Consider the following 13,864-nt stretch of genomic DNA (forward strand, 5'->3'; position numbering starts at 1 on the left):
GCATGCTCAGTCCTCTTTTTGTCCCTGTAGACCACAATCATCTCCTTTTTCTTGATCATGTTGAGGGAGAGGTTGTTAACCTGGCACCACACGGCCAGGACTCTGACCTCCTCCCTATAGGCTGTCTCATCGTTGTCGGTGATCAGGCCTACCACTGTTGTGTCCTCTGCAAACTTAATGATGGTGTTGGAGTCGTGCCTGGCCATGTAGTCATGGGTGAACAGAGAGTACAGGAGGGGACTGAGCACGCACCCCGTGTTGAGGATCAGCGTGGCAGATGTGTTGTTACCTACCCTTACCACCTGGGGGCGGCCCGTCAGGAAGTCCAGGATCCAGTTGCAGAGGGAGGTGTTTAGTCCCAGGGTCCTTAGCTTAGTGATGAGCTTTCAGGGCACTATGGTGTTGAACGCTGAGCTGTAGTCAATGAATAGCATTCTCACGTAGGTGTTCCTCTTGTCCAGGTGGAAAAGAGCAGTGTGGAGTGCAATAGAGATTGCATCATCTGTGGATCTCTTGGGGCGGTATGCATATTGGAGTGGGTCTAGGGTTTCTGGGATAATGGTGTTGATGTGAGCCATGACCAGCCTTTCAAAGCACTTCATGGCTACAGACATGAGTGCTATGGGTCGGTAGTCATTTAGGCAGGTTATCTTAGTGTCCTTGGGCACAGGGACTATGGTGGTCTGCTTGAAACATGTTGGTATTACAGACTCAGTCAGGGACATGTTGAAAATGTCAGTGAAGACACTTGCCAGTTGGTCAGCACATGCTCGGAGTACACGTCCTGGTAATCCGTCTGGCCCTGCGGCCTTGTGAATGTTGACCTGTTTAAAAGTCTTACTCACATCGGCTGCGGAGGGCGTGATCACATAGTCATCCGGAACAGCTGGTGCTCTCATGCATGCGTCAGTGTTGCTTGCCTTGAAGCGAGCATAGAAGTGATTTAGCTCGTCTGGTAGGCTTGTGTCACTGGGCAGCTGTGGGGACGACGTCATCGATGCACCTATTGATGAAGGCAGTGACTGATGTGATGTACTCCTCAATGCTATCTGAAGAATCCCGGAACATATTCCAGTCTGTGCTAGCAAAACATTCCTGTATCTTAGCATCTGCGTTATCTGACCACTTTTTTATTAACCGAGTCACTGGTGCTTCCTGCTTTAGTTTTTGCTTATAAGCAGGAATCAGGAGGATAGAGTTATGGTCAGATTTGCCAAATGGAGGGCGAGGGAGAGCTTTGTATGCGTCTCTGTGTGTGGAGTAAAGGTGGTCTAGAGTTTTTTTTTCCCTCTGGTTGCACATTTAACATGCTGGTAGAAATGAGGTAGAACGGATGTAAGTTTCCCTGCATTAAAGTCCCCGGCCACTAGGAGTGCTGCCTCTGGATGAGCGTTTTTCTGTTTACTTATGGCCTTGTACAGCTCATTGAGTGCAATGTTAATGCCAGCATCGGTTTGTAGTGGTAGATAGACAGCTACGAAAATATAGATGAAAAGTCTCTTGATAAATAGTGTGGGCTCTACCTCAGGCGAGCAAAACCTAGAGACTTCCTTAGTATTAGATTTTATGCACCAGCTGTTGTTTACAAATATACACAGACCGCCACCCCTTGTCTTACCGGAGTCAGCCGTTCTATCCTGCCGATGTAGCGTATATCCCGTCAGCTGTATGTTGTCCATGTCGTCGTTCAGCCACGACTCGGTGAAACATAAGATATTACAGTTTTTAATGTCCCGTTGGTAGGATAACCTTAATCTTAGGTTGTCTAATTTATTTTCAAATGATTGAACATTGGCTAATAGGATTGATGGAAGAGGCAGTTTACTCGCTCGCCGTCGGCTCCTTACAAGGCACCCCGACCTACGTCCACGATATCTCTGTCTCTTTCTCATGCGAATGACGGGGATTTGGGCCTTGTCGGGTGTCTGTAGGATATCCTTCGCGTCCGACTCGTTGAAGAAAAAATCTTCGACCAATACGAGGTGAGTAATCGCTGTCCTGATATCCAGAAGCTCTTTTTGGTCATAACAGATGGTGGCAGAAACATTATGTACAGAATAAATTGCAAATAACGTGAAAAAACACACATAATAGTACAATTGGTTAGAGGGCTGTAAAACGGCAGCCATCTTCTCCGGCACCCCTACCTTTTCACAACACAACTGATTGGCTCAAACGCATTAAGAAGGAAATAAATTCCACAAATTAACTTTTAAGAAGGCAAACCTGTTAATTTAATTGCATTCCAGGTGACTACCTCATGAAGCTGGTTGAGAGAATGCCAAGAGTGTGCAAAGCTGTTATCAAGGCAAAGGGTGGCTATTTGAGGAATCTCAAATATAAAATATATTTTGATTTGTTTAACACTTTTTTCGGTTACTACATGATTCCATATGTGTTATTTTATAGTTTTGATGTCTTCACTATTATTCTATAATGTAAAACAAATAAAGAAAAACCCTTGAATGAGTAGGTGTGTCCAAACTTTTTACTGGTACTGTATGTATATATATATATATATATATATATATATATATATATATATATATATATATATATATATATATATATATATATATATATATATATATGTATATATATATATATATATATATATACATTCAAATTCAAAAACACAGTCATGGGAAGCACAAATAAAACTTCACAAATCACCCAGTAAACAATGGCAATGCCTGCTTTAGGTATAATGCTTTAGGTATAATGCTTTAGGTATAATGCCAAGAGCCGCTTGTGGATTTGACAGCTCTAACACAGTTCCACCTCGGACACAACCAAAACAACCGCTATGCGGATGTCGGCTAAAGGGGATCTGATTGAATAGAGCCCTCAGTCTGACATGAGAACATTGTAGAGCTCTGTCAACAGAAAACTTCTTGTTGAACAACAAACAGATTGTTGGGATGATTATGTGTGCGTTTACTCAGGCGTAGCAACCTGGATAATTTCTCTGGCACTTTGTAGACAAGATAAGCCTTATACAGCTAATTGGCTCCTCTGAGAAACACACACACTGAAAATCATACATACACACACAAAAACACACACCCGCTTGCCTGCGCACACACGCACAGACACACACATATGTGTGTTCATTGGTGTGTGTCTGCGGTCATCCTTATTGGTGTGTGTACTGAAAGGCACTTCCCCACCATCTGGTGGGTTTCGCCAGGTGTATTGTGGGTCGTTGTGTCCTACTGGCATCTGAGTCGTGACTGAAACTCTGTCTGGCCCGTGTGTGTGTGTGTTGCGTGTGTGTGTGTTTGCTCAAGTGCACCATTGTAACAGTATGAAAGGTTACGTTCTTTGGATAAGTGTACTATAAGGCAATAGTGACATCAACTTGTAGAGAGAGGCAACTACAGCTGGTACAACTACAGCTGGTACAACTACAGCTGGTACCACTACAGCTGGTACAACGACAGCTGGTACAACTACAGCTGGTACCACTACAGCTGGTACCACTACAGCTGGTACAACTACAGCTGGTACCACTACAGCTGGTACAACTACAGCTGGTACAACTACAGCTGGTACAACTACAGCTGGTACAACTAGAGCTGGTACAACTACAGCTGGTACAACTACAGCTGGTACAACTAGAGCTGGTACAAATACAGCTGGTACCACTACAGCTGGTACAACTACAGCTGGTACAAATAGAGCTGGTACAACTACAGCTGGTACAACTACAGCTGGTACAACTAGAGCTGGTACAACTACAGCTGGTACAACTACAGCTGGTACAAATAGAGCTGGTACAACTACAGCTGGTACAACTACAGCTGGGACAACTACAGCTGGTACCACTAGAGCTGGTACAACTACAGCTGGTACCACTACAGCTGGTACAACTACAGCTGGTACCACTACAGCTGATACAACTACAGTTGGTACCACTACAGCTGGTACCACTACAGCTGGTACCACTACAGCTGATACCACTACAGCTGGTACCACTACAGCTGGTACAACTAGAGCTGGTACAACTACAGCTGGTACAACTACAGCTGGTACAACTACAGCTGGTACAACTAGAGCTGGTACAACTACAGCTGGTACAACTACAGCTGGTACAACTAGAGCTGGTACAAATACAGCTGGTACCACTACAGCTGGTACAACTACAGCAGGTACAAATAGAGCTGGTACAACTACAGCTGGTACAACTACAGCTGGTACAACTACAGCTGGTACCACTAGAGCTGGTACAACTACAGCTGGTACCACTACAGCTGGTACAGAGTAAACCAGTGGTCAGCTACTCCAAACAGTTAAAGGCATACAGGCTTTAGCTCCAGCCCAGCACTAACACACTTTTTGATCCCCATAATGAATGGCTTGATGATTAAACTGCATCAGGTGTGAATTAACCCTGGACCAGATTTGAAGAATACAATGTCAAATCAAATCAAATCACATTTTATTTGTCACATGAGGCGAATACAATAGGTGTAGTCCCCTGTAGCTCAGTTGGTAGAGAATGGCGCTTGCAACGCCAGGGTTGTGGGTTCGTTTCCCACGGGGGGCCGGTATGAAAATGGATGCACTCACTAACTGGATAAGAGCATCTGCTCAATGACTAAAATGTAAAATGTAGACCTTACCGTGAAATGCTTACTTACAATGCAGTTTTAAGAAAATAGAATTAAGAAAATATTTACTAAATAAACTAAAGTAAAAAAAATAAAGTAACACAATAAAATAACAGTAATGAGGCTATATACAGGGGGTACCGGTACCGAGTCTGGTAGGGAAGGGATGGGCAACTTGAGATGTGCATGCATAACTTGTATTTGAATCATGCAACAACATTGATAGGAGATTTGTGAAACAACAACAAAAATCCAGTTATACACAAGCATTTCAGGATTTGGCCCTTGTTGATTTAAGGATGGATAATCGCATATCCTGCAACTTCCCTTTTCGCCACTAGGGGGACACAGTGTACATTCCAGTAGTGTACTAAATGTATGTTCCACTAGTTTGATGGACGACTGCGTCCCTCCCCGCTGCACCATAAATAGTTAAAGAAGCCCAATGTTCCTTTCTATTCTTGTTTTCCAAGAACTCAACTAAATCAGTTGTATAATTATATGAGCATTTCCCAAAAGCTTTCTGAATGGAGATACATGGAAAAGGAATGGTTTATACGTTTCTGTGCGAGAGAGGGAGAGAGAGAGAGGGAGAGAGAGAGAGAAAAAGAGGTGAGAGGGCAAATGAGAGAGATGAGACTAGAAGCATAGCCTACATACATTATCCATAACCATATTACTATCTCTATGGCTGTGTTTACACAGGCAGCCCAATTCTGATATTCTTTTCACTAATTGTTCTTTTGACCATTCAGATCAGTTCTGAAAAATATTTGATGTGATCGGTTAAAAGACCAATTGGCGTAAGAAAAATATCTGAATTTGGCTGCCTGTGTAAATGCAGCCTCTGTTAACATGACCTTGCACGCATGCAGCTCTGTCCCCTCCAGCACAACAGGAGAGGGTACCAGAGTTCTAGGAGCGCTTCGAAAAAAAATCTAATTGTTATGGTGCACGCACACACACACGTGTGCAGGCACACACTTGCAATTGACTAATATTCTGTTCTATGCCTCAGGGCTCCCATGGCCGGGTAAAGGAGAGAGGAGGGAGCACTGAACGCTAGACAAATGTCTAGATAATGTAATCCTAACTCTTATACAACGTAGGAGCTCAGTTGTGCCATGTCATGTCATACCTGGACCACCTATTGAGATGCCTTTTGTTAAGTAAATCAGGTGTTAAATGAGATAAACATTTGACTGGAGTAGGACTTTAAGATTTCTGTAAATATCTAGGGCCACAAGGCACCATTAGATGGTCTCACAAACCTTCTATCTGCCTACTGTGGAGAATGGTTGTCATTGTCCATGTTTTTTTACCTCTCCCCCAAGTAGCGCTTCATGCAGCATCCACTCATTTATTCCAGCATGTTGTCTGTGGTAAAGCTCTATTATGGAACATGGTTCAGGTATGTTACACTGTGACTCTGTCATTTCGCTCCATTGCTCTGTCATTTCTCTCCAGAAGGGGGCGAGATTCCTCCATGAGTGTTTGTAATGAAGTATATTCTTTCATTATAATAAACAATAAATAATCATAACAATGGTCATACATTCTCACTTAATCATTTGATAGCTTTGCAATTGATAAGAAAAAAAGAGCTCCAGTCAGAAATCAAAGAAATACAAGTTTATTTAAGTGTAAACCAAATAACTGCATAGGAAACGTTTAAAGTCCACAGAAGATAGAGTGTAGCAGGTAACCGATATATTATAGTCTACTTTGCCAAATTTAGACTGAAGACCTGACATCGGCACTTCCACACCGACCAGTGTGGGAGGGGAGGGGGAAACACACACACACACATACACACACACGCATACACCTATGCGCACACACACACAAACATACACACTCCTCGCAGAGAATTTCAGTGTGTATGTGATTGTACACCAACACAAAACACACATGGATGCGCGCCCACACACACACACACTCACACACACACATAGAAGCGTGGAAGCGCCAGCATCACCCATCTAAACTTGGCTGGTCCCTGCCTTCCTCCTGCCTCGTGGACTGAGGAGAATACATTCAGTGGATTTCTGTTCAACAACACGATGCAGCAAACAAACACACACACTCTCACACGCACTACCTGCCACACACAGGATACAGGACAGAACAGTGTACATTTTTATTAAGACAAGGCCACTTCTCTAGCCGTTAACTCCTTGTTTTCTCGAGACACCTTTTTAGGACAACTCCTTGTTAAAAGCTGTGATGTTGAATTAGCTGTGCATTACTAAGCCCTGGAGAAATAGGCTTACAGAGATTCTAAGTGTTGATAAACTGAGAGTTAACATTCTTAAAGATGCCATATTGTCACCAAAAGCTCCTTTACAGTAACATTCTAAATTGTGGAACATCAGTGGAACATCATTGGCATGGACCATCGGATGACAATGTGGCATCCGTTGTAATTCTCCAGACTCTGATTGGTTGGTAGTACAGTATCAGTCCTGTTCTGTGTTCCTGCTAGCAACGGACAGGGTGTGAGCGAAAATCAACAAGAACTCCCAGCAAACCCTTTTCTTCAAAAAAATACATTCCAAAAGGGTCGCAGAGAGTCATATGATCTGGAGTATTTGTCCTTTTGTGTTTATCAAACAATTGAAAAATGTAACAAAAATAAAACATGAAAATAAAACAGTACATTTGAGGGAGATTATCCAAAAAGCAAAAAAAAATTATACTTTTATTTTCCAGATTGAGAACTAATGTGTAATATGCTAAACGGACACACATATAACTTTTGGTCACGTTCCAGCCCGTCTTTCCCACAGTTGTGCTACACATCTCACAAAGCCTGTAGAGGTGTTTTAAAAGCATAGGAACCATATAGAAATCTCATTGTTTGCACAGCGCAAATGCAAAACAAGAATGTCCTGGAACGTGACCAATGAGACCAGTACTGAGGTCATAACAGAAAGGTTCACTACATTATCACTAGGGGGGACAAGTTTCACTGTGACAACCGCATCACTGGGGGGACACGTTACACTGTGACACCCACAGGGTAGGGACACAGAACTACCTGAGTTTCTTTTATTTTTTATCTTTCCATTTTTTCCCGTATTTTTTATTTTCTTTAAAGATGATACAATCATTGACAGAGGTCTAAGATCTTGCAGACTTCCAGTTGGTGCAGTTTCACTTTTAGAAACGTCTCTTCTTTTTATTTTCTCTTAAAGCCATGAGAGGCAAGAAACAAAATGGTGGACAGAACCACAGGGGCCAATAAAACCCCCGCCCAACAAGAGTACAGGCTACCAATCACATGCTCAGAAGACATCACCACACTTCCTGGATATCATTGTGAGGGGGAATCAACTGATTCTAGCGATGCTAGGCGGCTAAACTTGTCAAGAAACCTAGCTTATTTTCACAGAGAGTGTATGAGGTTGTAATTACTAGGCCAAAAACAAAATGACTGCATTGTAAATCAGTCTTCATCAGGAGGGAAACACTAGTGGTGGGGGGGATTGGGGGGGGGGGGATTAATAGTGTTGAGAGGAAATGATGTCACAGGTCCCTGTGAAACAGCCCTAGTGGACTGCTTTAGCGTCTGATCTGACGACACAGAAGGACATCTGAAACTTAGAGAGAAAGAGAGAGAGAGAGATATTTAAACTGTGTAGCTTTAAAAGTTGTTGTTGTACTAACTGGCTCTGTTACATTTTTGTTTTAAGGGATGGCGAATTGAGCTCTTTTTCTCCATCTCAAGATTCCAGACATGGCCAGCCGAGCACTGATTGGCTTCTGCAGAGCCTCTTGGGAACAGGAAATACAATCGCAAAGGTCAAAAGGTTAAATACATCCAATGTACTCCTAAAACACACATCTTTGGCTATATAATCATGATAAAATCATCCATCCCCAGATTCAGCTACCCACCCATCTGAGTTTACAACACCTATATATCTGTGAGACGTTGGTTCACTGTAGAGAATGTTGAAAGAATGCAACAAATGAAAAATAAAAACAATGAACAAAACAGTTTAAAATACATGTTTTTCCTCTTTAAGAGTGAAGACCTAAGGATCTTAAAGATAGCGTTTCCTGCAACTTAATAAAAAAAAGATTGATGCAGACTTGACGACACATTTCATATAGTAATACTGAAACCCATCGACAGATCATATCGGTGAAGCGGTTGTGGGTTTTAAGCAGCAGGGTCTGGGGACTCTAACTCACTTGCCTTTTAATGTGCTGTATTAACATGTAATAAACAGGCTTATTAATGCGAAAAATTAACATCTTATTCACTCAATGTGTTCCTATACACCACAGTTTTGTATTGTCAAAGAGTTTGACTTTTAGACTTGTCTCAAAATAAATTACTATCCTCCTCAACCAATACTACGCTAACTCTAAAGTCCACACTTGTAAATGTTCTTACTGAGGAGAAATGGTGTATTGTGCTGAAATTAGAGGTAATTCTTGTATGTCTAAAGGGAGTAAGATGGAGGCCTTAACTCTTTAGAGAGAACACTCCCTCTCTCCCCTAACGGACCGCAACAAAGGACAAGTGGAATCTTACATGATCATGTGCCTCTGACATCACTAATCAGCCAACAGTGACATCGCAATCACTCTCACTGTTGGCCAATCAGGTTACAGCTCTGCTGATCTGCATAATGAGGTAAAGCAAAAGGGAGCCAGCCCTCCTAAGTGCATCCAATCAAAGCACAGGGATCTGTCCACAACTGCTTTGATTCGCTAAACACTTATATCTAGGATATAATGGTCCAATGACGTTCTCCGTCTATGACAGTGTCATTCTGATGCCAACTCCATTTGGCACCAAACTCTCACGGATATCTTTTTGGCACAATTCTCAGATCTGCACTATTTGGTTTCTCCATACGATTAAAAGGCATAATTCACCACACTTCTAAACAACCCACTCATGGACACAGTGTGGAGAGATGACCATTTGTAACTTGTCATTTCAAATGAAATGGAGACACCATGATTGAGATCTTTGGTCCGACGGGTGAGGTAACATGATTTAAATTGTGAGTTGAGGTAAAAGTAACATGATGTTAAAAAATGTAGACTAACTTAAAGTAAAGTCTGAAACTGAGGTATACAGTCCGTATAAGAGACTTAAGGTTTATAAGTTACTAGTCAACATACTTGAGAGGTATTTAAAGTGTGAGGTCATATGTGTTGAGGTATATTTGTAAAATTACATTTGTATGTTGATGAGGTCTGAGAATTGAGGTACTGTAACAGTATGTATATGCAAGTTACTGGTTGAGGTAGGCTTTATTAGAATTGAGATACACATAAGTAAATGTGAGGAATATGAAAGTTGAGGTATATAAATGTTGAGGTATCTGACCGTTGAGGTAAATGAAGGGATGTGAAAGTTGATGGAAATTAGGTTGGAAAGCGCAGGCCTGCTCTTTCCTCTGAGGTAAGAAGTTCAGTCAGCGACCCACTAATAGCACCCATACCGCTAGGCTAGGATATGCTAAGGGAGTGGCTAACTTTACAAGGGAAAGGGGGATTTACAACCCCTCTAACAGTTCCACCTCAGAGGTGATGAATCAGAAATCTGTTAGCGCTCAATGGTTGTGTCGGCTGAGATGCTAATGCTAATATGGGATGCTAGTTATGAGTCATTCATGGCAATGTCACGTTAACATAGGTGGTGATGCTAGACTGAATCACACACAGATACTCTTTGGTTGCTGTGCGACATGGTCTGGTTTCAGACCTTTCTACAACATTCTCCTCAGACATGGGCCTGAAAGGTACTTCAAATTCAAAGCTACATAAAACTATTGAGTTTTATATGGCTGGGATTCTTGTCTCAACAAGATGTCACAGTACTGTGTGAATGTTAATAATATTTCACCACGGCCCTATATTCCTCTTCTCCCCATCTGACTGTCGGCATTGACAGTGCTTTGAACACATCTTTTTGGTGAGAGTTGGAGTGTTTTAGACCTCCAACACTAATGATTAAACAACAAAGTGTCTTCAAGGGGTCTTGTGTTTCTTTCGATTTGTAGTTCTTTAGATGCCAAACCTACAGTTGGCAGTTGTGCAGAAATTCTACCTTTGGTTGACTCCAGTAGCTGGGCTCTATACCTCAATCTTTTAGAGGTCTGGTCTGCATGCACATGTTCCGGAACACTCTCTCTCCAGCATTCCTGACTGGAAGTCAATAAATAGGGTGGGGCTTCGCAGTGACGTCACAAGGGGATTAGATTCAATTCTAGGCCCCAAGAGCCAATCGGAGTGCCCCACAATTCAACCCACAATCCAACCCTGATCTCTTATTGGCTCTCACCGCTGTCGGTCACGTCCTGTGGACAGCCACTCAAGATGCCCTCTTTATGGAGGCATCGTTCTCCACCCGCATCATTCACAACGAGATGTCACTCCGACACAATTCCTAATCAATCTCCTAATCAATAACATTTTTTTCAATAACTGATACAACATCCTGATAACTCCTGATAAACTTCTAAAATACTCTGTTTCGGAGTAGACAAATACTATATATTTTTTTGCATATGGATTTTCATTATTTTTCTTATATATAGATCCAGCGTGCTTTGCTTAATCAATCATAAACATATTCCTGTAATACTATATGATGCCTGACAATATTCAATTGATAATTGGATACTTTGGGACAGCAGGGACAATCTCCCCACAATAACAACAACAACAACACCGACTACCTCATGATTTCAACCAATCATCAAACTGCATCTGTCCCAGCTCCGCTACGATCAATAATCAATAAACTAGTAAAGCTTAAAGGAGATTCTTCTGATTCTACTGATCAGTTTTACCTTTGTCAACATCAGTCTCCTCCTGTGACTTGAGCTAACTAACTAATGCTGATTCAGTCTAACAGGCTTGGCATTACATAAAACCCTCTCTTCTTCTTTTGACAGTCTGCCATGACACTACACATTGAGAGATGAGGGGGCAATGCTAAACAGAGATTTACTAACTAACAAGCTACCCTAAACCTAGATAACATGAAATGACACCACTGAACGCTCCAGACTACACTCCAGGTCAGGTCAGGTTGGGCTTCTATAACCAGAACTAAACATGCAGCGTAGAACTACAGCGTCCGAGTGTCTCAGCAACAAACCACATTACCCAAGATGCACATCATGAATCCTATTCATCCTGTGCAAATATCAAACAAACAAAAAACATTTTTATGTTTCTCTTTAAATAAAAAATTAAGTATTGAGGTAGACTTTCTTTTCTTCTTTGTAAAACTTGACGGACTAGACCTCTGCTCGGAGAGTGTGAGTACATTCATAAAGAACTAGATGAGGTAGGTGGTGGAGCAGAGGGTTCAATATTTCAAGAAAAAGTGAGAAAAGTCCCTGAGATGGCGATTTGAGGAGAGTTTAGCGAGAGAGCTCCGAGCAGTTTAAAAGAAGAAAGAGAAATGGTGGATCTCTTCTTTGTCACTTTCACTACTGAGTATCAATCATCTTAGTGGTCCCCTTTGTCATACAGTATACCACAGGAATCTGATTAAACAATCTGAAGCTAAAAGTAAAGAAACACAAAACATTATCTACAAATCCGTTTTCCCTTAATTTCGTAATAACGTATTTCCGTCTACTCTGATCGTCTCTCTATTTAAACTGTCCTCTCTGTGTGTCTGTTTGTTGATTCCTCCTCTCCCTCTCTTTTATTTCCTCTCCCAAACTGAGAAACAGAGAGAAAAAACAGAGCGAGAGAAAGAAAGAAAGCAAATAGTTATTAGAACTCTTCAGAACTTGAGGATACGGTTGTTTCCGAAGTCGACGACCACGATGACTCCGTCGGGCGTCACAGCAACACCGGAGGGGCGGTCCATCTGTCCGAAGCCACTCCCCTGCATGCCAAATTTACATAAGAAGTTCCCGTTCGGCTCGAATACCTGCACCCGGTGGTTCCTAGAGTCGGCCACAATGATCCGGTTCTCCTGGTCCACAGCCACACCCTGTGGACGCAGGAACTGCCCGTTACCGGTTCCCTCTGAGCCCAGGAACCGGGCAGACTGGCAGTCCGGCCGGATCACCAGCAGACGGTGGTTGTTGAAGTCGGTGACGACCAGGTGGTCCTCGTGGTTGAAGGCGACGCCGCGCGGTGAATCAAAGTGTTTCCACAGGGCGCCCTCAAAGCCATATTTGTTGATGAAGGAGCCATCAGGGCCAAAGAGCTGGACGCGGTGGTTCCTGGTGTCAGAGACCAGTATCTTCCCTGCAGAATTCACCGCCACATCCCAGGGGTAGTTGAACTGCCCGTTCTACAATAGAGTACAGTAGAATATCATTATTAGTTCAGCTCTAAAGTGTGTGTGTATACTGTAAGTAAGAGTGTGTGTGTGTGTGTTTGTGTGTGTGTGTGTGAGATTGTTTGATTGTTTCTACCTTAGTGCCCTTCTCGCCGAACTTCAGCATGAACTGCCCGTCGAAGGTGAACACCTGCACACGGTGGTTGTCTTTGTCCGCCACGATGATCCGGCGTTGGCTGTCGCACGCCACGCCCGCTGGACGGTCAAACTGACCGGGGCGAGAACCCAGGGAGCCAAACTTGTGGTAGAACGCACCGCACGGCTTAAAGATCTGGATGATAGGAGCAGTAGCAGAAGAAGAACATTGTTTTTTCAAACGTGATATTAGGTTGCCACTGTACACGCTATGCTTCAGTTCTCACTAGAGAGGGCTAGAGAGAGCTAGCTAGCATCATAAAACCATTTCTCCTTAGGATTCCAGTTGAATGAATGAAACCCACCTGTACGCGGTTGTTACTGCGGTCGGCCACGACCACGTATCCCTCCTTGTCCACGCTGATCCCCCAGGGGCGACACAGCTGCCCTTCCCCCTCCCCCTCACCACCGAACGCAGACACCGGGGACCCCAGGGCGCCGTAGCTCCGCCCAGACTTCACCAGCACCTTAGAACACAGGCAGGGAGAATGTTAACATTCTAACTTAACATTCTACATTGCTGCAATGTTAAAGTTTAATTACTTTCTTGTTGCTTAAGACAGGGGTTCCCAAACTTTTTCACTCAGGCCCCCCTCCCAGCATTGGGGAACATCCATGCCCCCCCTGCACGCGCGCACGAGCCACATCTATTTCTATGGGCACAAGCACTGTTCATGACACAAACTGTTCACACCCCTCTTGTTGGCGGAGAGAACATTTTGCAGGTTTAAAGCTTATTTCCTGCAATTCTACACATTCTGTCATGAGGTGCAGATAA

General features: G+C 43.0%; 1 protein-coding gene across 1 annotated transcript in view; it reads right to left on the reverse strand.

Annotated features, from left to right (window-relative positions):
- Positions 1 to 12,384: 12,384 nt before the first annotated feature.
- LOC311119159 (E3 ubiquitin-protein ligase TRIM71-like) overlaps positions 12,385 to 13,864 on the reverse strand; it is a gene marked incomplete at both ends in the record, with an annotated part of 37,812 nt that continues 36,332 nt past the window's right edge. Inside the window, 3 exons of the mRNA XM_084193901.1 lie at positions 12,385 to 12,903; positions 13,028 to 13,222; positions 13,392 to 13,553. Of these exons, the coding sequence (XP_084050027.1) occupies positions 12,385 to 12,903; positions 13,028 to 13,222; positions 13,392 to 13,553 (876 nt within the window). The remainder of the gene's footprint in view (positions 12,904 to 13,027; positions 13,223 to 13,391; positions 13,554 to 13,864) is intronic.

The sequence above is a fragment of the Coregonus lavaretus genome (assembly GCF_964263955.1).
Source record: "Coregonus lavaretus genome assembly, contig: HAP1_SCAFFOLD_1511, whole genome shotgun sequence".
Lineage (NCBI taxonomy): Eukaryota > Metazoa > Chordata > Actinopteri > Salmoniformes > Salmonidae > Coregonus > Coregonus lavaretus.